The sequence below is a fragment of the Hermetia illucens genome, chromosome 7 (assembly GCF_905115235.1).
Source record: "Hermetia illucens chromosome 7, iHerIll2.2.curated.20191125, whole genome shotgun sequence".
Taxonomy (NCBI): Eukaryota; Metazoa; Arthropoda; class Insecta; order Diptera; family Stratiomyidae; genus Hermetia; species Hermetia illucens.
Genome location: NC_051855.1, coordinates 13,616,487 through 13,640,853, shown reverse-complemented (window position 1 = coordinate 13,640,853; position 24,367 = coordinate 13,616,487). Strand labels below are relative to the sequence as shown.

The 24,367-nt window shown below is 34.4% G+C and overlaps 3 protein-coding genes across 19 annotated transcripts; 1 reads left to right on the top strand and 2 right to left on the bottom strand.

The window, feature by feature from the left end:
• Positions 1-17: 17 nt before the first annotated feature.
• On the bottom strand, positions 18-2,579 carry LOC119660752 (phosphate carrier protein, mitochondrial). The gene is made up of 5 exons (XM_038069514.1): positions 2,423-2,579; positions 1,286-1,454; positions 628-1,204; positions 382-569; positions 18-324 (listed from the first exon to the last, which is right to left on the bottom strand). The coding sequence occupies exons 2-5, from the start codon at positions 1,443-1,445 to the stop codon at positions 155-157; spliced, it is 1,095 nt and encodes a 364-aa protein (XP_037925442.1). The 5' UTR covers positions 1,446-1,454; positions 2,423-2,579; the 3' UTR covers positions 18-154.
• Positions 2,580-3,252: 673 nt separating this feature from the next.
• Positions 3,253-19,759, bottom strand: LOC119660748 (single-stranded DNA-binding protein 3). Of its 13 annotated transcripts, none has more exons than XM_038069480.1 (16): positions 16,455-16,731; positions 14,690-14,944; positions 14,470-14,542; positions 14,329-14,390; positions 14,179-14,263; positions 14,078-14,122; positions 13,802-13,888; positions 12,809-12,901; positions 11,821-11,901; positions 9,845-9,893; positions 9,543-9,572; positions 8,288-8,490; positions 8,133-8,232; positions 8,006-8,076; positions 7,745-7,945; positions 3,253-5,740 (listed from the first exon to the last, which is right to left on the bottom strand). In XM_038069480.1, the coding sequence occupies exons 2-16, from the start codon at positions 14,746-14,748 to the stop codon at positions 5,636-5,638; spliced, it is 1,344 nt and encodes a 447-aa protein (XP_037925408.1). In that variant the 5' UTR covers positions 14,749-14,944; positions 16,455-16,731; the 3' UTR covers positions 3,253-5,635. The 13 variants fall into 13 exon arrangements, with proteins under 13 accessions (XP_037925408.1, XP_037925419.1, XP_037925418.1 ...); XM_038069491.1 differs by having other exon boundaries at positions 3,253-4,309; XM_038069488.1 differs by lacking the exon at positions 16,455-16,731 and adding an exon at positions 19,320-19,759 and having other exon boundaries at positions 5,636-5,740.
• Positions 19,760-20,227: 468 nt separating this feature from the next.
• LOC119660747 (glucose-6-phosphate 1-dehydrogenase) lies at positions 20,228-24,339 on the top strand. 5 transcript variants are annotated; one of them, XM_038069475.1, is made up of 5 exons: positions 20,228-20,493; positions 21,799-21,920; positions 22,022-22,168; positions 22,694-22,911; positions 23,114-24,339. In XM_038069475.1, the coding sequence occupies exons 1-5, from the start codon at positions 20,487-20,489 to the stop codon at positions 24,177-24,179; spliced, it is 1,560 nt and encodes a 519-aa protein (XP_037925403.1). In that variant the 5' UTR covers positions 20,228-20,486; the 3' UTR covers positions 24,180-24,339. The 5 variants fall into 5 exon arrangements, with proteins under 5 accessions (XP_037925403.1, XP_037925405.1, XP_037925406.1 ...); XM_038069477.1 differs by lacking the exon at positions 20,228-20,493 and adding an exon at positions 20,536-20,813; XM_038069478.1 differs by lacking the exon at positions 20,228-20,493 and adding an exon at positions 20,853-21,032.
• The last annotated feature ends 28 nt before the right edge of the window (positions 24,340-24,367 follow it).

Here is a 24,367-nt window from a genome sequence, read left to right as displayed (position 1 = left end):
ATGTTAAAACACAAATAAACGCAACTAGGATATTTTTTTAATATAAATTTAGAATAACAAGCCTTTTCATTATAAACTAAGAAATGGTTCGGGGCATATCAGAAATATGTATTTTTTTTCTAAACATAGTTTACATCAGTTAAGAGAAGGCTGTTTAGTTTCCCCCTGTTTGTAATCCTAGCTTCTTCTTCAACGACTCTGGCATTTCTGGTGGTGGTGGACGCGGCATACGTAACCATACCTTCACTGCATCGTAAATGAACCATTGGGCGGCCGTTAATGTACCAATCATAACGATCCTAGGCATCAAACCTCCCCAAAGACCTATAATATATAAGCGTATCAGCTAAAAGATGTAAAAAGAATTACTTCTTCACTCACCTGACCAGCCAAGTCTCTTGGCAACATCCAAAGCACTTGCTCCCTTTTCTTGATTAAGTTTTGATACGACTGTATCGGCAGGATGGGAAACAATGGCGCAGAAAACACCAGCGATATAACCTGCTGCAAAAGTAACTACCAGTTGCTCTGATTTGGTGCAATCAGCTCGTGGTTTTGGAACAACATATCTAAACAGAACGAGGGCGATGTTTTGTGAAATTATCGACTTCTATATATATCGCTTACTTGTAAAGTAATTCCAACGTCCTTTCGAAACAGGCGAATTTCATCATCGTATATGGAATTTGACGCATCCACAACGGTACCAGACCTTTGTAAAATGCTGTTATTCCTTCTTGTTGGGTCATTTTAGGCAATGCTTCACGCAAGGTATTGGCGAAACCAGGAGTTGTTTGGATTTTCACTTTTGCGGCTTCCATTGGCGATAGTGCAATGTCAGCGAAAAATTCAGCCGAAGCTGATGCAGCTAAATACAAGGATGTCCTCCACAGATAAGCATTTTCCTCACCAATCATATTCGAATACATTACTTTAAAAACTTCGTAAAGACCGAATTTGCAAAGACCTTGCATTGAATAGCCGATGAACGTAGGTGCCCAACCCTTAGACAACCCGGTTACTCCATCTTCAGCTAACGTTACGCGGAAACCATTGAAAACACTTTTGTATTTTGCGGGATCAACTTGCAGACGACATTTCACCAGATCGAGTGGAACCACCATAGTATGGGTTGTTCCGCAGGATATTATACCTCCGAGGCCACATAGAGCAAAGTAATGCAGTGAGCCAAATTCACAGGAATCTGATTAAAAAAACATGAAATGTTTCATATCCCAACGCTTGATACTAGCTTTTTTTTATAACGAGCATCATCAGAAAGTACCTCCTGAAGCAGCAGCGGCAGCTTGTATATGTGGTTGTTGAACGAGAACGCTTCTCTCCTCGGATGTGGCCGGTGAGGGCGCTGCTTCGCAATACACAGTCCTGAGCGGAGATTTAAACGGCGAGTTTTGAGCAGCTTCCAAGAGCGTACTGAACAACATCTTTGCAATCTGAAAGTATGAGATCGTAAAAAAGCGGGATCAATTTTCTTCTGACAGAAAAAAAAATCATATTCGAATTATGTGACACTTTTTATTGATTGCGTGTTTTTGCGAATTCCTTATAATGGCGCAGCTACTGAACTTCTAACACTGGTGAAGTAGATATTTTATTTTTAATATTTTTTTTCAAATTATCGTACCCCTTTTTGCTTACCACTGACGACATTGCATGGAATATACAACGAATTAAACTAAAGTGACTAATTTCCATGAGATCCACAACAGGTAAGCCAACAAGCCTGAATAGATTCAAGTATAAAATCTTTCTAATATTCCTCCCATACTTTCCTGTGATAATAGTTGGAAAAAGAATCTAATAAAAACAAATGATCACTATATATATATTTTTTTTTTAAACCAGGAATTCTCCCTGATACATAAATTATAATTTTTTTTATACTGTGGTGTTCCCTAATGTTGTGGTATTTACGAAAAAATAGTGATAAATTGGAACAATATCACAACGGCACATTGTATGAAACCATTTGAAAATTTGCCAAAATATCGTTCCAAGATACACACATAGCTGCGATGTGTAGGTCATGGTTGTCTATGTATAAAACAGAATTCTGTTTGTTTCAATGGTACGAATGTTTCATAATTCAAAATTTGCACTTGTTATGCAAGTCTCATGGGGACGTTCTAGACCCAGCAAACTGCACATCATTAGTATGGCAGAGTAACCGATAATTCTAGCGTTTTTATTTTAAATTAGAAATTCGGTTTTCCAATTAAGTTTTTCTTTTAAAAATCGTAAGGCCAAACTGTTTGTGATAAGTTGAAATTTAACTTTTATATAATACAAAATGTCCAGTCGATTGCTCAATCAGGAGGAATTTCACTATCTACACAATGTCCTTAAAGAGTTTTTCGAGAATTGATCTGATTATGATACGAATGATGAATAATCCACATACTTTCTTTTGGAGTTGAACCGATCCGAGTTACACGATAGGCACTTCCTGCGATGTATATATGGAACTATTGTCGGGTGTTCAGAACACGCTAGTGATTGCAACTGATCGCATTTAGACTTATCTTTCCGGTGTCTCTAGATCCTGATCTTTTTGAATTATTCGGCATGCGCATGTAGAACTCAAATTTTGCCAACAGATGGTGTGCTAAAAAATATCTAGCGAATGGTTTTAGATTTGACTATTATTATTAATAATAATGATGATTTGCCGCATTTATATGTCAAATTTTTTATTATATAGAATTTTGGAAATATTAAAAGTTACGAACTACATGATCCGATAAATTATTTTTAAATTCCTTTCATAAATTTGGGATTATAAAAAATAAATTTGATTCCGTTCAATAAGTTAAGAGTGCCTTACCAAAATGGCTTAGCGTATTGGCAGTTGATTGCCAACAGGTAATTCTTATCCATGTATATGGCGATAGCACGGGATAACTTCCAACCATCCATTTACTGTTGTGTTCCACCTGATTTAATTCCAAGCGCCCTCTTGTGACCACAAGTGTAATTTCTCGGCAGGGGAGAATTTCGATACCAACAATCGGTCATTGATTTATCAAAGGAATGACTCGTTTTCTTCCTGTCCATTTATATGCGGAATACAAAAGCCGTGCAGACAAGTTTTTATACTTATTATTTTCATTACGTAGCTCTTATTCTGAAAAAAAAAATGGAGGATGCAAGGAAGCACCTGGCATATGCCACTATCAGGCAGGCAGTTTGATGGGTATTTACCACTGGCATAATCAGAATAAAGTCATAAAGCATCGATAAGTACTCGTTTTATTTACACATGGAATGTTTCTTATACAAAACACTTAGAAAATATTTTCCAAATCTTATGAGAAAGTATGAATTTTCGCGAAATTCTAAATATATGCTTCATGAAACTCATTCATTTCGTTAAAATTTTATGCCGCTGTATCTCATTATATAATAATTTATTAAATACTTATGTACATGCTATAAAACTATAAATCGCATTTGCCATTGTTCATTAATTCATACAACCTTCAATTAAATATATGAATACATTACTAATACAAATACATCTGAATTTTACATTTTTTCACAGTTCCCTTACTGTACATATCATGCGTTTTATATATAAAAGAAACTCATGTCTTCCCAAAGAAATTAACATTCGTTTAAAGCAAACATCTTTTCAATTGAGGTCTCCAACAACAACAGTATAAGAATATATTCGATAAAGATTGTTATTTCGAGGGTAGAAATTTTATTGTGACAAACGCATCAAATACTATTCTGCAAGTAGCTGTGGAAATGTGCCTTAGACACAGTCATACTAGAGACATTGTCAAATATTAAAAATAACATGATGAATGGATAACATAACAGATGGAGTTTGCGTTTTCTTTCTTACAAGCAATAATATGTAGCTAGCATATAAAATAGACTGTAATCTGAATAATAGATTGTAAAATTAAGACAATTTTCAGCATTTCACTTCTAAATCGAATCTCATACAGTTTTCGTTTCCTTATAAAGTCAAAGTCAAGAATCTGCTTCGTTCAGTGTTCTTCTTTACTATTGCTTACTACAATCACACACAAAATCATTTACATAAATTCAGTGAATTGCTTATTAAATGTTAAATTGTTTCCAATCTATCACCGGTAATAAGAGGTTTGTTTTCACGGTCTTTTGGTCAACTTTATTGAACTTATATATTAAACGGGACCATCATTATTTTGATTTCATTTTATCAAATCAATATAAGAAGCAAAAAACTTTTAATGAAGTTTATCACACTTTCTAGATTTAAGTAGGTATAAAATAATAATGCTCATTATTTCCACAACTGAAAAATAAAGAAAAAATTTTAAATTTAGAGATGATTTGTTTAGAAAATAAAAAGAGATTATATTTTATCGGAACCTCAGAACTATATGCTATACCAGTTTCTAGACTAATTTGAGGAGAACTTCCCCTCTAGCGATAGTTAAAGGTAAAGAAGCAACAAAGAACCAAAACAGTTGCCTAAATATGGAGTCGAGAGTGTGGGCTAGATATAATTTTGAGAGAAAATTCAAGGGGCAAGCAAGTTAACTAGAATTTGAATCATTTTCTTCTCAAATCTTTAGAAAAATGTGATACCGGAGTAAACATTGGCTGCAGCAGTTACAATATTTCTGAAAAGGCACACAAGCAGTAAGTTAGCCTCACCACATGAAAGAAAAATACATTAGGTCGCCTACTGTTTGGATAGTCAAAATCCGATACCTAACTCAAATATAGTTTCTTATTCGTATCCTGAAAAATGTTTAACCAAAACGCTTTTTAAGGTTTTTATTACAACAATCACCGTCCATGTTTTTGTGAAAATAAGATGTGGATATGGGTGGTTTCATGGCTTGCCGCTGAAAAGTATTAGTATTATTGATCCCAAGTTAGCGAAATCGAAACCAAATTTTTTGAAAGTGGCACTTATCGTGCAGGATAAAAAGTTCTTTGGTTTCAAGAACGTTTTCCGAATTTAATTAGACAGTAATTCTTAGTTTCGTTGAATTTATCAAGTAATTGAAATGAAGTCAATAAAAACGGCGAACCGCGGAATTCGTGAGAATATGAAGAAGATATTCTTCAAACTAAGTTATGCAAATATAGCCGCAATCCATCACCCTCAGTTGATGCATGCATGAAAGCCCTAATGTCTCATCTACATACGCTAGTTCATTATTTGATCGGACCTTATCCTTATTTAACATAGAAACATCTATAAATCAGCCAAATGCTCTTAAAACATCTCACAAACAAATATAAGTTTTTTGGTTATATTGGGAGCACTGCCTTGTTTTCAGTTGATATATTAAAAAAAACCGGAACTTAAAGTAAAGCTGGAAAGACAGCTGTAGCTTTCTATAAAATTACACAGTCTAACTTTACATTTAAACATGAAATTATTTTACATGCATATATGAATACTTGGTTGTTTGGCTATTTACTGCTACATTTGTCTGTTTTAACATGTTTAGGTTATGTAACAATTATATTATAAATATAGACTTTGTATAAAGAATCGCGCATGGAATTGTTGCCCTTGTCGCTAATTTAACGTGTTTATGTTAAATTATAAGTTACTAATTATTCATATAAATATTAATTAAGCCTTTGGAAAGGGGAGATGTTATTGTATAAAGTATTCAGGATGATCAGAATCTTTCTCGAAACGTTTCGCCTCTTCCTGCATGCTTTCCTTAATTTTGAGGATAGCTGCCGACTCAGTTTGGTCCTGCAAATTTAAAAAAAATTCGATGCCAAATATTTTCTTTTCCTTTCTTGATATTTTCTATGTTTATTTTTCTTATTATTCATTTAAATTTTTCCATATTGTCTTTCCTCTACTACGTATGTTCTAACTGATGTCAAACTCTGGTGTTATTGATACTGCTTCAAAATGCACTTGCTTAATTTTAAAAAATTCTCTTTGCCAAAAATATTGGGGAATTCATCATTAAAATTGAATTATTGTTAAGATTCGCACAAGAATTTTTTTTTCAAATAATATTTGCCAAAATCTTCGAGAGTGAACTAAATTCTATAGTAGATACTTTGTTTTTTTTCACAAAGAAATGCATGCCCTACAGGGAAAAGACAAAATGCGCTCAGTCAACTATAAGGAAGAAACTGCTAAGCTGCAATTGGTTGAGATCGGAACCATTTTTTTCATAGCCTCAGAGTTCATATACAGGATATTATTTTCTTTGATGGAAACTTGATTCAAAGTGAATTCTAGCATGAATACATACAAGAAACTAAGTTGGTTTATATCAATTACTTCAGCTTCATACCTACAATTCAAAGAATTATTTCGGAATAGGATTCATAAAGTTTTTAAAATATGAGCTCCAAATATAAAAATGCCAATGCAAATTTTTGATGCCATAACAGGAATAAAGATTGACATCAAATATAATTAAGCGAATGCAGATGATGCGTACATAACATTTTTCTTTTCTTGGAGAGAAATACCAGAGAATGGAAAATAATTTTCATAAGACCTTCTCATATCGCTTCTGTTTCAATATATGTATGTTATGAATAAAACTGTGGTAAAGCGAATAACTCAATATAAGTAAGTCTCAGTTATTATTGATTAAACATGGATATTGGCGATGGAAACTACAATTACCCGCTACTAACCCCCCGCCCCCCTCCCTTTTTCCCTAGTCCACGGAGTCGAGTCCTTCGTCAACTAGTTTGTATTTATTTCGTCTTGTACTGTATAGTATTAAAGTGAGGGTCTATACACTGCTTAAACATAGGTAACAATGATTTTCATTCGTCTTCTATTTTTCGGATTTGAATATCAGAACAGCGATCATTGCAGGCGTATCCGGCCTAATCATTTCCACATCATACCTAGTGGGTCGAACACACGAACATAACGATAGGATCTAAATTTGCATCAAATTTTCGCTTAAATGCTACAACGGGTCCTAAAAATTCCGTATATTCAATAGTTGATATACAATTGGGTTGGCCGAACTTGAACTGACTCTTGTGAAAGTAAAATTGCATAATAATTAAGAATTCTTAATAATAAATCTATGCTCTAGAATTTAATTTTACAAAAATAACCCTAGGCTTTAAAAATAAGTACGTTCTTCAGAGATTACAAAAAAAAGCATCCATACCTTATTTTCCTAAACCTAACTTTTAACTTTTCACAAACTCAGGTACAAGTTATCGGCAGGTTTCAACAGAAACTATACGTCATCGGTAATGCTTTTCCATGTTTACTGTAAAACCAGGTACCGTTGAATTGTGATAAACGCATTTGTTGTACGCTTAACCGTTATTGGAAGTTATCAATTCCAAAGGAGAATATTAACTGCATAACAATTTTGCTATGGATCTAATTAAAACTATATATTTTATTTCTTGAAAAACACAATTTGAAAACATGTTTAGTTTAACCAGCTTTTCTTCTTAGAACTGTTGAAAAATCAATGTTGAGAGTGAAGGAAATATTGGAAACAGAAGGAATCTAGCCAGAATATTAACAAAAGTTCAATTTAAATTAATTCTAACTTGAGAATGTTTGCAGATATTGTCCATGTTGAGAAACACAAAGACCGCAAATATTTTTCTTGGGAAAAAATATGAAAGTATGATATAGAAATCAGAATGAGACTGTTTTCCAAAAAAGCGCATCTGGGCATTTCAAATCTGACATCCAGGAGTTGTTTTATCCTAATCAGTTGCTTTAGAGTGAATACTTTTGTATACTTACGTTTTCACCAGGCCCACCAAATCCACTTAAATTATAATCTCCCATTCCACTTCCAGAATCCTCCCGCGGTGTACCCGGGCCACCATTCGCTGGTGAATTTTTCATACCATCTAAACCATCACCGTTAAGTACAGGTCCCATTGTATTTGGCCCCATGGGACCCATTGGACCACTTTCTGGCCCACCGCCCATTGGGAACTCCTGGAAGCCAGATCATAAACAATTAAAATTATACGTGAACCATAGATAGAATGAACTTACACCGCCCATATTCCCGCTGGATACAGGTTTCATTAACGTGTACATATTTTCTCCTCCCGAATTTGATGAATCTGCAAATAAAAACTGAAGTTGTATGCATGTTCTCCATTTTATCCTTATTGCATACCTTGTGGGGATGGCATGATGGGAGTGCCAGGTCCTGGCGGCCCACTAGAGCCTGGAGGACCACCATAGTTCCCTGGCGATGACGACGAATAATTCATTGGCTAAGTGGGACAAATGAGAACAATATAATTACAACTAATTGTACAACGTTCATACCGTTGAAGTGTTAGGTTGCCATTGAGGTCGGCCTCCAGCCATTCCCATTCCTGGTGGCATACCTGGTCCTCCTCCTCCTAAGCTACTGTTTGGTGGTGGACCTCTCATACTAGGACCATATGATCCTGGTCCCATTGGACCCATACTTGGTCCCCGCGGCGGATTCATTCGGGGATTCATCGGACCCATACCGGGTGGCCCACCTTTAAAAATAAAGAAACAACTTCAGAAAGGGAAATTACTATTTAATGATTGAAGATCATATACATAACGCAGTTTGTTATTTTACAATACATTGCCATACACTTTTAATTACTTTGAACAATCATTGGGGAAATATTCCACTTTATCGACAAATTTTGGAAACCATGAAAGGATTCCTCCATAAACTGCAATACCTCCGAACGCTCCTTCATAATTTAATATGGATCAGGTAAAAACAACAACCATATTACATCAAAAAATTTAATTGACATTGTTGTTATTCACAGTTGGCGTAGTACTATGAAAAAATAGTTAGAGTTGAATTTTACATGTGTATCTTTAATATTTTGTGAAGGTTCTGACTTAAAATTCTTTCCAATGGATGTACGCTGTTTGGCATGTAGTGCCATCAACCAGGCACAATTAACAAAATATAATTTTACAATGATAAATTTGTCATTGATGCAACAGCAAAGCAAATACAAGCAACGAAATAGCAAAGAAGGATTAGAATTCAATTATATAAAATTATTAACATAAATTTGGAAAATGAAGTTTAGAAATTAAGGTGTTAAAACGAAGGTTTTGAAAAAATGATAAATAGCACCATTCAATAATATATATGATATAAAGCTTTACAATAGGTATGAGATATAAGATTAGTTTGATATCACAAATCGTATCAAATAGAAGAATCTGGAAGATAGAAATATGCCTTCTGACAGTCCCAAAATAATGAAAAATAGATACGCAGCACCATCTCATATGATTTTTACAGATTGCGTTTCCATAACATTTCTTAATTTCAAATTAACGTTTAGTTTATTCAACAAGACTTTGCAGCAAAATGCATTCCAATACTTTTCTCCGAAGTATCAGAATATAATAGTCATTTTTTTCAACAATAAAGGAAGGAGGGGAAAACGCACCGCATCAATAAAACACAAATACGGTTAGGTACAATTATTTATAAAAAGTGCACATTTATGAGGAGTACAAATACTTAAAAATACCAAACAAATAGCTGACAAGCAACGTTTGTATTGCCTACCTTGCCATGCTACAAAATCCCCAACTTCACCTGTTTAAGAGGGATATAAAAATGTAAATAGGTATTTTCTAAAGATATCTCCAATAATGTTGAAATAAAGAACTGAAGTCCTGTACAGGCTATATTTGAATCATTCGTTTATATAGTTTCCCATCGGGTATTCAATATATTTATTATTTTACTAAAGCATTTTTCGTAGTACTACACCAGAACTTAATCAGTTTAATGAATTTTATAGATAGCGAAAGTTGTTCAAAGTATATCTTCTATACGAAATAAGAATCAGTAATAAAAGCATATACCTTGCCTTGTAGGATCCATACTGCTTGGCATCATCGGCTGTCCTGGAGGCTGAAAACATTTCAAACCCGTGAATGTTAAATACTATAAATAGGGAAAGCCTTTCGAAAATATCTCCAATCACTTATGAGTGTTTACTAAAAATACAAACAACCAAGTCCCAAAGTAATAGACACACTTACTTGCTACTGTGAGAGAGCTAGCACATCTAAGGTAGAAAAAAGCTTATAAAACAAAAAAGCAGGTAGAAACAAACATGTAGAACGCAAAAATTTCCATAAGATATTTGTCTTTATTCCGAATGCTGATGGACAATTTGACTAAAATATACCTTTCAGATAAATTCAGATAGTGAATCACTGCAAAGCATTCATTCATTCAATCTTGTAATTATCAAATTTTCATTGGATGATAGGTTTTACCTAAGCTCCTTTCACTACACTCTCTATCAGAAATTCGTTCGAAAGGCTCTAATTCTTCACTACTGAATGTAATGTACCCCTTAGTCTTATTTAGAAAGGGAAGGGAATGTACTCTACTCACATAATTTACTTGGACTGTATAATGTAGCATGCTTTTGAGTGAGCCATAATCTGATGCACATTATAGTATATAATCAAAGTTTAATCCAAATGTACCAATTAAAGGAAAAGGAAACACCAGTACCTTGACATGCTGACACATAGAAATAATTTTATAAAACAGAATTTGAAGGAGAAAGGGCACAAAGCGTGAACTCCCATAAGCGTTAATCGAAGTAAACCAGTTACGCACATCAAACGAACAACACACAAATTTACATTTGAAGCATATATGGGAAACATCATCAGTGCACTTTCCTTCAACATAAAATTCTAAATTAAATAAATGGAAAAAGAATTTGAAAAATGTAACCTCCTCCACATACATGACTTCTAATGCTTTGGTAAAAGTCGTAGAATTCATTGAGAGCAAACATCTTTTTTTTTTAATTTTAGTCAAGAACATTCTCAATTGCAGTCCCGGGCCGAATTATTAGACGCACTTTCGTTTCTACGCTTTATCTAAATAACTACAAAAACTATACTATCTTTTCAATTACCAAATTACCGGACGCACTTTTGTTTTGTTCTCATTTTATCTAAATAATTACAAGATTTATACTGAATCTAGTGTAATCGAAGAGTAGACATCTATCAAATTGTAACACTTTATCATGGGGGGGATTTACCTCGGAAAAGTAGCAGTTAGAGCGTTGACTCTCACTAAAATGCACGGTAAACGTGATTGAATCCGTTTAAAGAAAGTGTACGCCCATTAAAAAAATTATTGGCACAGGTGAAAAACTGAGGCAGAAGAGGAAAGGAAAGTTCACACAAATGAAACATACGAACGATTTTGTTAGGAAAATAAATTTAATAAAAAAATAATAAAATCTCATTTGGAGGACGCCAATGTGAACACTTCTGAGCGCACTATTTCAGCGATGAATGCATGTTCGAGATTTGAGCAAACGGCACAGCAAAATATTAAAAATGTATCAGTCTGTTATAATTTGTTTTATGACAGTGAAAATAAATATTTTCTAAAGGAATGAAACTTTCTATTTCTGACAAAACCTTCATAGTGAATTAGAGTTTACATTCTGATTAAATTTATTGTGTTAAATATACGGAAATTCAATTTTGGCATTGAATCATAAAATTCGTAGTACGTCTAATAACATGCTGAGGAACTATTTGTTGATTAGTAATAACTGTTAAAGGCTGCAAACGACTAACCCCATGCGAATATTTTGTTTATATATTTCGTAGTCCTTTAGCCAAAATAAATACAAAAAATTAATATATTTAAGTTTATGCATTGACGATAAATGGAAAGAAACAAATTCTACAAAATTATAGTGTGGACCATTATGTAATATAAAATTAGTACTATTTAGAAATAAAACAAATTTATTTTATAAAACACGTCTTGATCTTTTGCATTATTCACTCACTCCATTAAAATCATTTCCAATTCCTTGCATCCTAACGTTCGGCCTCGGACCTGATGGATACCTAGGCGCGCCCATAAACGGCTGTTGAAATTTTAATTTGATTCAGAAATACAACATATTTTCATTTGCAAAGAGAGAAAAAGATAACTCTGGAAATTTAGTTTTCGGATTACCGGGAAACAAATATGGTGAAATTAAAAACTAAAAACTGAAATATCTTCATCTACATTAGAACCGCAAACAATTGCAGTTTTCGGTATAGAGAAACGTCATTGTCTTGTTATTTCCAATAATGCCAATAATAAAGTCAATAATCCGCAGAGGAATATTTAGAAATGTACCTATTTATTGCCTGTACGCATCACAGAGAAACGGCACTAAAAATTAAATACTGAAGAAAGCTAGGAAAAAAAAAGAGTCTCTTTACTTGCCGCAAGCAATGATAAACTATTATTACATCTTGCATTAAATTTGGGGATTTAGCTAGGGATGTGTTTTCCTGCAAAAGAACGAAACATGCTAATGAGGACAGAATATCTCTTCAATATAAATCCACCCATGACCCTTGTGTTTTGGTACTTGCTGCCACATCCAATCACGTCAGCGATGTTTGTTGCAGAGAAGAGTTCAATAAACGAACATATATCTTCGTCCTTAGTTTTTATGTTTTTTTTTCTTTTTTGAAAGAAAGGGATTTATTTCATTACTGGAAAGACCTTGAATGTAATTGGGATTGACATTGAAGAAATAGAGCCAAAACAAGGTAATTGGTCGTCACGTAAATGCCTCAAAATCGAAATCTAGAGATAGTTCAACGCAATCACAATTTGAAACTATCAAATTGGCGAGAAGAAAAATAATGAGTGCCGAGTGCAGTTCAAGTTACCCCAATATTTAGGAATTCGGCCATAATAATGGAATACTTTACCCAAGAACAAAAAAATGTTCGACGGCAAAATGGTTTAAATTAGTTTTCAGATGCACTAACCTGTCCTGAGATTATTTGCGCAGACGAAGGTTGAGGATGTAAGGGCGGCTGACTAGATGGATGATTGGGCGGCGATGGCTGCATATTTGAATTCTGAAAACATAATAATTTAAAAACAAAGCAAACTCAAAGGTGTGACTTAAGTAGAACTGTCTGACTCATTATTTGGGCATATTATTAACAAATATTGATCAAATTGACGTGTCGAAACTTAGTAGATCTTCTTTAATTCCAGCAATAGTCCAAGTCCTCAATATGGGATAGACGTTTAAAGAAGGTGCTTGAACGTCACTGTTGTTATGGCCACTCAGAATCATAAAAAAATCCAGAGCATTACACTATTCCTTACCCAGAATACCAGAATAAATGCTATAAGCTAACAGAGTGTACCCAATTAACTAAACTCTTTTAATTTTAATAAGAAAATTTAAATAATACTTCCTAAACAAGGGATTATTTGATTTCATTTGGGATAAAACATTCTTCTAGCAGAATCTAGCAGTTTAAGCAACTGTGAGATATGAGAACACGTCATTATGGAAAGTATTGCTTGCAATCTGATTTTACGTTCATTGCTCGTGCAATTTGCCTCTCTTCGGATAACAAGTGCCAGCATTTAAACCTTACAGCTTTGAATGTATGCTGACTTCATTTTCTGAAAGTTAGTTTTACGGATATAGACGGCAGTCTCGTACAATTGAAAAGATACATCAATGAATTTTGAATATTGGCAACTCTCTTAACCGCAAACGTCAAACAAGAAAAATCGATTGGCCATCTTTCCCAAATCTGCCGAACAGTGCCGTGTAACTTAGCACAGTATACCTATCTATTTTTCTTTACTTAACAAGTCTAAAATGTATTAGGATGCGTAATCGCGAAAAAAAAAATTGGGAATTTTTTATGTATACAGGAAAGAATTACTGGGGAAAACAGAATGAAAACTCAGTGAATGAAAGCGAATTGTTTTCAAAATATATTAACGTAACTTACAGGAAAAAAATTTGGTGCCATTGGTCCGCCTGGCATTCCTTCATTTGGCGGCATTTGTCCCAGTGGACTAGGTGCAGGTCCAGCGTTCTTTTATAAAAATATAATTTTCGATTTAATAATCGCATTGATTTCCTGAGAGACTGTGGCATTTATGTATTTCTAATATTCATTAAATACTATTATTTATAGCCAATTGTGGCTATCCCAAATCATAAAAGGAAATATATATGTGCTCTTCGTATTTGAGAAAAGATTATTATATTTTTTTATACTTACATGCGCTCCAATTCCATTAACACCATATCCTGAACTCACGAAACCCTGAATATAAATCATTTATTGAAAATACATATTTACAACAAGTTTATAGAATATACATAATCATGGAATGCCTTTGCCTCTGAAGAGTGATCACATTGGTCACGACGTTCTGGTGCAGCACAATAAAGGTCCCAAAAAACACTGTCCGCAGGTATATAAAGGAAATATAAACACTACTTAATTGAAAATAAGCAAAAGATACTTACCACCACCATGTGTGTAAAAAGCCGGGCGGTTCACCTAAGGTGATATTTTTTTCCCATCGTATCTGATGATAAAAGTGAAAGACAACAAGAGAAACAATTACTTAAAATAAATTGAAATGAGTACCCAATTAATTTACATACCTCAGAAAGAAACGTCTGTGCAGCTTTTTGGGCGCCAACATGTAGCAAGTATTCGTAAACGTAAAGTGCGAGCCTATAATCATGAAATGAAAATTATATGTAAAGGCGGCATAATCGAAGGATTTTTTCTGTTGAACATTAGACAAGAACTCTCTTGTATTCTGTCATAAATACCCTGTTTTATGAAATAAAGCACCAAGTAACACATATAGATACTTACTTTTCTCTAGCCTGTGCATCAGATGGCACTGTTGAGTTTTTAGATTTTCCATACATCATATGTTTGCTTGGAATTAGATGTCGTGAGACTATTACAACCGAACTGATTATGTCTACTTTTACACTTTTTTCTACTTAAATAATCAATTGTAACACAAATCACTTCATAATGATGAAAGTTTCTTGTAAATCATGTCTATATTCACTTCACTTGTTTAACCTCGATTTTTGATAGTTGTATCTGGGCCGCCTTTTTCTGAAGAAAATATTGTTTTTTTTAATGTTTTTGATGACTACTCTGCGTGATCTTAAAAATTATTCAATGTTTTGGCTAGCGAGGGAGTATGCATTTATTTTGATTTTAAAGGGTACATTCATCCTTTTAAAACATGTGCCAATGTGGTTTGTCCGACTACAATATTTGGAAATTCTGAAGAAAAGATAATCCGTATAAATAGAAATAGTATTGTAACAGTGTATAAAAATTTGGAACATGCAGCCCAATGAATGAGCTGAAACCGCAGAAAAATATTTGAGCCTCTGTCAGGAATACACCACCGCATAATTATCAATTTAAATCCTGGTATATACGGTATACGAGGCTTGTCAACAGGAAGCTTTGGTCTCCATCTTCAAGAATTAAACTTATAAGAAATTATGAAGAAAAAATTAAATTCTTATAAATCTTGGGAATGATGAAAACAAAACGTTTGTTTATTATAAACATGTTAAAGGATTGAACGCAATATAAAATGGGTCTGCAGTTTTCCATTTTGTAAAGACTTTCCAGTTTTCCATCTGATTTGTTAGGTTGTGTTTTTGATTCTAAATGATCTATATATTGGGGCCTAGAGCTACTATAAAAAGTATCAAATGCAAGGCAACTGTTCTGATACCTTCTTGAGCGAACTTAGCAAAAATAGATAACCGGCAATATTGGAATAATATTATGTTTTAAACCGTAGTGTAGATAATTTAAGATGAATTTTGCCGAATTTCCTATTAATCGATTTTTCCAACCTTCTTCAAAATTAAATGACTCCAGACCTGGGATTTGATCAAAAATACGTAGGCAGCTGCGGCAATTTTGAATTTGCTTCTATGTGGAACCAGCTATGTATGCGTGTATAAATGCGCATGTTTACATATACTGAAACACATCCGCCTTTAGACACAATATAGGAATTCCATATGCTCAAACGCGTTAGTATGCACCCAATGAAATTGTGGGTACAGAATCACTTTCGCGTGCTCTCCATCCAATAATTTCCGTCTTTGTTTCTGGTTGGTTACCCACTGTAGGTTCCAACCCAACAACCCCCCAACGCAAAAATACGTATGCAATGGCACTGGACACCTAATTATGTTAGCCAGCCGAAATCAGTAGTTCTGCCACAAGTGGATTAGGGACATTGAGACAAAAGTATTGAAAGTACCATGAAAAACTAGGTTTGCTCTGAACCGTGAACACAACCGGTAAAAGCAATATTTGCTGGCGGGAACAGTACTACCCCGCGCCGGCACTATCCACTCCACAGTAAACAATCGCAATTCACACCGACACTATTTCCTTAAAATTTCCTGTAACACCCTAAAAATTTCGTTACTTATAGCTTTTCCACGCACATTTCTCTGCTATCAAATATCTTTCAAATAATAATGAACTGTCCACATAAACACAATTTAGAATTTCTGTTCACTTCTATTGCCGTGAACTCTCGTCGAGAATCGTAAACGTGGAAGCGATTGCAACCGCCCGAATTTACCTCTGTGATTCTGTGTACGAATGTAATTCGATTTTTCAAAACAGCGTTCTATTTTTGTCCCGTTCTAAACTCTCCCAATCCATACGTAAAAGGGAATGTATCTAAAGTTACTACACTTGGATCAGAAAAGTAGTGAGTGATCATAACTGCAGTATAACGCTTATCTGTATGAGTTTCTGTTCCGACTGGGAAGGAATAATTGCTTTCAACATCATTTTGGACATGAGTTCGTTGCAGCCACTCGATTCCACTCAAGAGCGCGATGAAAGCAACTATCTAGAAACGACACGAGTGCGCACTTTCCCGAATCCAGTTTTCATAGATTCTGTCCCCTTTAGAGCGCGGCCACACGAAGTGGTTTCGCTTGCCGCGATAATCGGGGACAAATCGACTCTGGGCTGCTGAAAAAAAGATATGTACTTACATGATATCATTTGCGTAAAGTACCTAAAGAGATACCTGTTTAAAAAAGTTGAGTACCAAATACCAAAAACGATTCAAATCGGTCTTTCTTGCCTGTTATAAAAGGACGACTCGTTTTTAGAGTCGAGCCCAGGTAAATAGTTAGACACCTAAAAGTTTCGAAGCATTCGTAGCAAAAGGGCCCAGTAGGATAACGCTATCATCGCTGTTTTCACGGAGTGTTCAATTAACACCTTCGGGTGAATTCAAAAACGGAAATAAAAATAGGGAAAAAGGACATTCAAGATACTATTAAACACCCGTCAGGCGAACACCTCAAGAATCTGGTGTTTTTCACAAGATGATCGAGATTGGGGCAATATAACATGTATTATATTTACAGACGAATCGACTTTTACGAGAAGTATTTTCTGATTGTGTCCGGATAGCTGAGTGGTTAGAGCACAAGGCTGTTGTACAGAAGATCGCGGTTCAAATCTGTATCGTGATTTGACGTCGGATACCAGTGGACTCAACTGCGAATGGGTACCTCAATCAAATCAGGGCCTCCTATAGGGTACTGTAATCCTGTAGTGCACTGTTACGGTCTTGAATGAAACGCTCTACAACTTCACACTTCAGATTGTTGCGACAACGGTTATTATTATGCACGGTTACTTTTGAGGAATCCCCTGACGTCGATGGTTTCGAGTTAGAAGTACCACCTCTTCTTCTATCGTCGGTTTATTTTGTTTTTTGAGTCCATGTCTTGGTCCCACGTGTGGTCTGGCTAGCCCGGTCACAAGGGTAAGGGTCTTATTTAAAACTGAAGGTGTCCAAGGTATTCAGGGTTCGCATACTAAAGACCGAGCTCCCCATTGGCCACACAGCCCTTAGCATACGGTGTTCCACCCTGGCTTGGGGTCCTATTAGAACCTTCTCCAATGCAGAGAGGACGATGCGCAACTTATCCATATCCATGTCGGTGGCTAGTATTAAGCTGATTTCAGAGACAGAGTTTCTTTAAAAATTCATTTAGGGTTAATGACAATTAATCTAAATGGGATCTGTGAGCGAATGATGCCCAACCAACCCAAGCACCCTATTGACACGTATACGCTTGTGACTTTTTGTTAAGGCTTGGCAAATATGTGAACCCGGCATAATATTTCTGGCTTTGATGTGTCTACATACGCATCTTGGGATTGAAAAATACATGAAGCAATGTTTAGGTAGCTTTCGCAATGTATAAATTGAAGAACGTGCACCCAAAGTTCCCCACATAAGAAAAACCCAAAAATTCATACCTGAAGCTTCAAGTTTTTATAATAGAGAAATTGTCAAGAAATCATAATTATCTTGTCGCGACGAATGACTTATATGGCAACGCTCCGAGGTAAGAAATTCGAGCAGCAAACATGCACAACAATGTGATTCACTCCCTAGTCGGTTCGCTCGCGACTATTGCAGTGGATAAGACTGCCTCGTGTGGCCGAGTCCTTAAAAAGGGATTCCATATTTTTGCTTGCGCACTGTAAGTATCAATATACAGGGTGAACCAAAAGGAAGGCAAGAGCGTATTAATAAACCATGTGGTTAGTAGGAGTTGTTATTCTAAAGAGCTTCAGTCCATGAGTTACATATATAATATATATTTGTTACCATTAACAATATACCGCTCTATTTTTTTAACTTATCATAAATTTCTATTTTTTTGATATAATATTATTTTTTCTTCACTGGATAATCCTTAATCCTAAAATAGTAATTATTGAATGACGAAAAAATCATTGGCATTGTTTATAGATTGGACTTCATGAATGTTACAATATATCTTGATTTATCAGCTGTACTGTTACTCCTCAAAGCTGATAGAAACAATTGCATTCATTACTTGAGCCTTTGAAATTTATGCTCTCCACCAATTACCCCTGTGAGATCTGTTTGCACACTTAGTGTCCCCTCTTATTTGTTATGCAAATATACGTAAGAAGATTCCTTTAGTATTGTTTGGATTGCTTATTATCCTTTTGGTCTAACAAATACCATATGTGCATTTCACTTAATATATGTTAGGATATCAAGAATATTTATTTTGATTTACATACATATGTATATAAGTAATAAAATATTTTTGAAATTCCGTAACGTTTTAATTTATCTTAATTTTAGTGGATGTACCTAAAGTGCAATAGAAAGCAGACATGGGAACTCTCTTAGGCAAGCTTAACGACTATATGAAATACCTATTAAATTTTAGATTGCATCTACACATGCATATGTACCTTTAGCTGGCATATTTGCTGAAAAAATAGCTGAACGTGTATTTGAAGGAAGAACGGTTCACGTTATCAACTTTATATCTACAGTTCTAGAATACTTTGCTTAAGAATCAAATTTGTATATGGCAAGGTTGGAGTTCATTCAGTTGCTTTGGATATTTATTGTATAAAAGAGTTTTACCGTCAAACGTTCACGAAGAAAATTTTAGAATATGTAGGTTGAGGCAATGGATCAGCACTTGTATTGTCACATGTCAATTATTACAAATTCTATTAATATTACAGTACAGAGTTTATTGTAATTTGTTATTAGCATTATTTCTGATATTGAAAATTTATTTAAAAAATCTATTATATGGACATATTAGCGCATATTTTATTCCACGAACTTCTATTTAGTATCAAAAACTTATATGGATCTTTAAAAAATATAAGATTCTGATTATCAATCCGAAAAACTATGAACTCTTATTTGTCTTTTATTTGGTTGAAATTATAAATGCGAAAATTCGTTAGTTGGCATGAAGTTTTACTGAATAATACAGTTTGTAATTATGCCCAGTAAAAATTGCAGCGCTGTTATCTTGCCGTTCAATCTCAGAAGTATTCGTAGTCATGCCGATCACTCGTATGCAGGGAAGCTCTTTGAAAGGCGTTTGAATGTCGGGGGGCTTAAAATTGTGACCCTATAGAGGAGATAGCTTCAATGATAGTAACCGTCTTCGGTAGCATGCGGCTATGCGTGGAATTATGTGTGATCACCTCATGCAGATAATATTACCCAATGATAATTATACTTCTGATTCTGATTGAGAAAACACCTTCATAATCAAGTAAAAAAATGGAGCCAATTAGGCCGATTTTTGACACTGCGCAACCAAAAGTTTGCTTAAGCTAGAGATTGTGCCCCATAATGCTAGTTACTTTCGGACATGTTAAATTCATAATAATAGAAGTACTATATTAAACTTAGTCGAAAGAAAAAAAAAACATTTATTGAGTAAAATACCGCAAAATGGTTGGGGGGATAGATTGCTATGAAACGAAAAAATAAACAATTTGCTAGCATTGAGACTCACGATTGTCCGTATGTATGTCCACTTATTACTAAGACCGGTTCGGATATCAGTGAATGCTGGAGTGACTACGCGGGAGCAGTAAACTTTGCGATTGTTGCTTTTTTCGTTAAATGCTAGTGAAGGAGTTCTTTAAGTTTATTCCAATACGTGCTTTGAGGGCAAATAGACGTTTTACTTAATCATTGCATTCAATGTTCTCGGACTTTTTTTTAGAAATTAATACTGGTTGAAATCAATATTTGCTGCGTGAGAAATACAAAGCGTCAATCATGTCAGGTAAGCTACAGGTTGCCCTCTGATGATTTTCAAAGTCATCTCTTTATATACATCTATTTTGCTAAATCATACACCGTGTAATCATTCTTATCTAGCAGTGGTGCCATATTAATATGAATTTCCATTTTCTCGATAATAATAATCAAATGGGTTCAGAGATATTCGTTGTTTTTCGTTTTCACTCTGACCAAGGAAAATGTCCATTAAATATACTTCGAAGCTTCCTTATGTCTATAACCATTCACTATATATATTAATCTTTCATATATACGTGGGGTTAGCTCATAAGTATAGACACTATTCATAAATATTCAAACAAGGTAAGTTAAAAATTTTGAAAGTCTAAGTAAAGTAATTCCGAATAATTGGTCATCGAAGGCAATGTGTTTTCAAACCGATTTTTTAGTGACTCCTACTTTCACGCTCGCCTAGAAAATAAAATAGAAAAGTTTACAGGGTTTATTATTCTTGTGAATATATATTGCAGTCATAATATTCCTATGCATTTTACAGCTAGATACATGGTGTGCAATTGCAAGGTATGAGTGAGCAATGCAAGTGACTTTGATTTTGAATATTTTTTATAATTTCAAACTTAAACAGCCGCGCAGCGCGTGAAGAGTATGTTATTCCGATATTCAAGTTTACAATTCATATTAATTCTTACTATACTATATATGTATTTTTCTTTTATCTTCCTATTATAATTTTGGTGTTTTATAACGTGTACAATTATACAGATTTCAATAGAGTTCGTACTTATATATCTAAGAAATTAAAAGCTTTTTTTGTGTTCTTTTTTTGTAATGGATTGTGTTATGGCATATATTTCAGTGGAGTGAGCGATTGTTTTTCTTAATCACAGTAACAAATTTTAACCTTTATAAAAGTGCACTCTGCGCTTACTACAAGGTGTCATTGGGTATGACCTTAATCATCGACCTGAAGACACTTTTAGTTTTTACAAGATGGGATGAAGGGCATCTATCTAACTTTTTTTAGACATCAGTTACCTTTGAAAAGCAAACAGTCATGTATTCGTGTATTTATAATTGGTTGGTCGATTGAGTTTTTGCTAAATTCATAAATAATAATTTTCAAAGAAGAATTTCTAACATCTAAAACTCTTTAGGAAAGATACTTTAACTTCAAAGTTGCTTGCAGGGATTCGTTTTTCATATGCATTATCTTGTGGTCGCAAATATAATTTAGTTAAGCAATTGTGATCATGCTACAGGATTAACTAGGAATGACTGTTTTTTAAATAGTGTGGATAAATTTTGAAATTACTGTTCATTTTTTTAGCTTCTCAGATCGAAGAAACCCTTTCGTTAATTCGAAAATCATTAAAGTCGACGACAATGGTTTGTGAAGGCACCCATTTTGACAGCAAAATTCCACACATTTTCGTTACTTTTGGCGCATCGGTATGGTATTTGAAGAAAAAAACTATATATATATTTCATAAGAATCTATCCAGTAAAATTATACGTTTTTACAATATTCACTCGGGAAAATATTTTCATAGGGCGATCTAGCCAGAAAGAAGATTTATCCGACTCTATGGTGGTTATTTCGCGACAATTTGTTACCGATGCAGACGAAATTTTTTGGATATGCCCGGTCAAAACTTAGTAAAGATGGCTTACGGGAGTTATGCCATCCGTATATGAAGGTAAATGATCGAATAAATATATATATATTGACGTCAAAATAATAGGTGCGGAAAGATTTTTATATTGAAGAAGATTATTGCAAGAACTAGAGAACTAAATAGAGATAAAAAGATAAGACTGATAGCTCTACTGATTGAGAAAAAATGTTTGTTACAAAAAAGCACTGAAATCTAAGTATGTGAAGTCTATGCTATGTACATCATTTGTTATTTACTCATATATAACTACTCGTTTGAATCTATTTTAAAATTTAAAGGTAATTGTGAATAATATTTGGAGTACAAATTATATACACATGTACATAGATATTAACGAAACTGATCAGAATCTGTACTCAGTTTGTAAAAGATGAGTTTTTTTATCTTAGTTTGCAAAATGCGTCCATATATACGTGATTTCGTTTCATTATTTGGGGCGTTATTGTGTATTTGGACTCTTTCATTTCGATAATATGTTAGATATGGTGGTGGACAGTTCACCTATATCTTTTCAATTTTAACTGCCATTCATGGATATTATTTCAGGTACGTCCTGGTGAAACCGAAAAATACGAAGAGTTTTGGCGATTAAATCATTATGTTGCTGGAAGCTATGAGACGCGACGCGATTTTGAAATGCTTAATCAGGAAATCATTAAGGAGGAGCAACAGCAAATGGCAAATCGTGTTTTTTATTTGGCATTGCCACCATCTGTTTTCCAACCGGTCACTGTCAACATTAGAAATGTTTGCATGTCTCAAAAGTATGTTAGGGTAAATTGAAAAATAGCACTAAAACATAAATACTTCAAATATCTATTTCGTAAATGGCAGATGCCAACACTTTATATTTTTCTTGCTCGGTATATGGCGACATATTGTTGAAAGTACGAGTATATTCAAAGTAACTGTGTACAGCTACAGTTCATCCTAGTTTATTTTGCCTTTTCTTGGCGTATTTTTCAGAGGTTGGACACGTATAATTATTGAAAAACCATTTGGAAAAGATGCGCAATCATCGAAGGAATTGACCGATCATCTCGCCCAGCTATTTCATGAAGAACAAATTTTCCGAATTGACCACTATCTTGGAAAAGAAATGGTTCAAAATCTAATGACTATTCGTTTCGGTAACCGAATTTTCAGCCCAACTTGGAACCGTGAAAATGTCGCTTCTGTACTTATAACTTTCAAAGAACCCTTCGGAACGCAGGGACGTGGAGGTTACTTTGATGAATTTGGAATCATAAGAGATGTTATGCAAAATCATCTGCTGCAAATTTTGTCACTTGTTGCAATGGAGAAGCCTGTCACTTGTCATCCAGATGATATAAGAGACGAGAAAGTTAAGGTTCTTAAATGTATAAAGGAGCTGGAATTAAAGGATATGGTATTAGGGCAATATATACGGAACCCAAATGGAACGACAGAAGATGCGAAACAAGGTTACTTAGATGACCCCACCGTACCTGATGATTCAATAACACCAACTTATGCTTTGGCTGTTTTGAATATCAATAATGAACGGTGGGATGGTGTTCCTTTCATTTTAAGATGCGGTAAAGCCTTGAATGAGCGAAAAGCTGAAGTTCGAATTCAGTATCAAGATGTTCCGGGAGATATTTTCGAAGGTCATACTAAACGCAATGAATTAGTTATTCGCGTACAACCAGGAGAAGCGCTCTATGTGAAAATGATGACAAAATCGCCAGGAATTACATTTGATATGGAAGAAACAGAATTGGATCTCACATATGGTCATCGCTATAAAGATTCCTATTTACCAGATGCTTACGAACGCCTCATATTAGATGTTTTTTGTGGTTCCTTGATGCATTTTGTTCGATCAGATGAGCTTAGTGAAGCGTGGCGTATATTCACTCCTGTTTTACACAAAATTGAGAGAGAGCGTGTTAAACCCATACCTTATATATATGGATCACGTGGGCCGGCAGAGGCTGATAAAAAATGTGAGGAAAATAACTTCAAATACTATGGGTCATATAAGTGGCACCAGAGTAACAAGTTGTGAATGATGTATTGTAAAGTAAAAAGCAATCGGTGAATGTACTTGATTTTTATAGATAGAAATGTTTACCTTTTATTCCTAATTGAAAGAGTCGTTAAAGCATTCCCCAGCTTTCTGGATTGGATTATTTATGAATTAAAATAAAATGGTGGAGAAATGCAAATATCATATATATATTTGATTTAATCTTA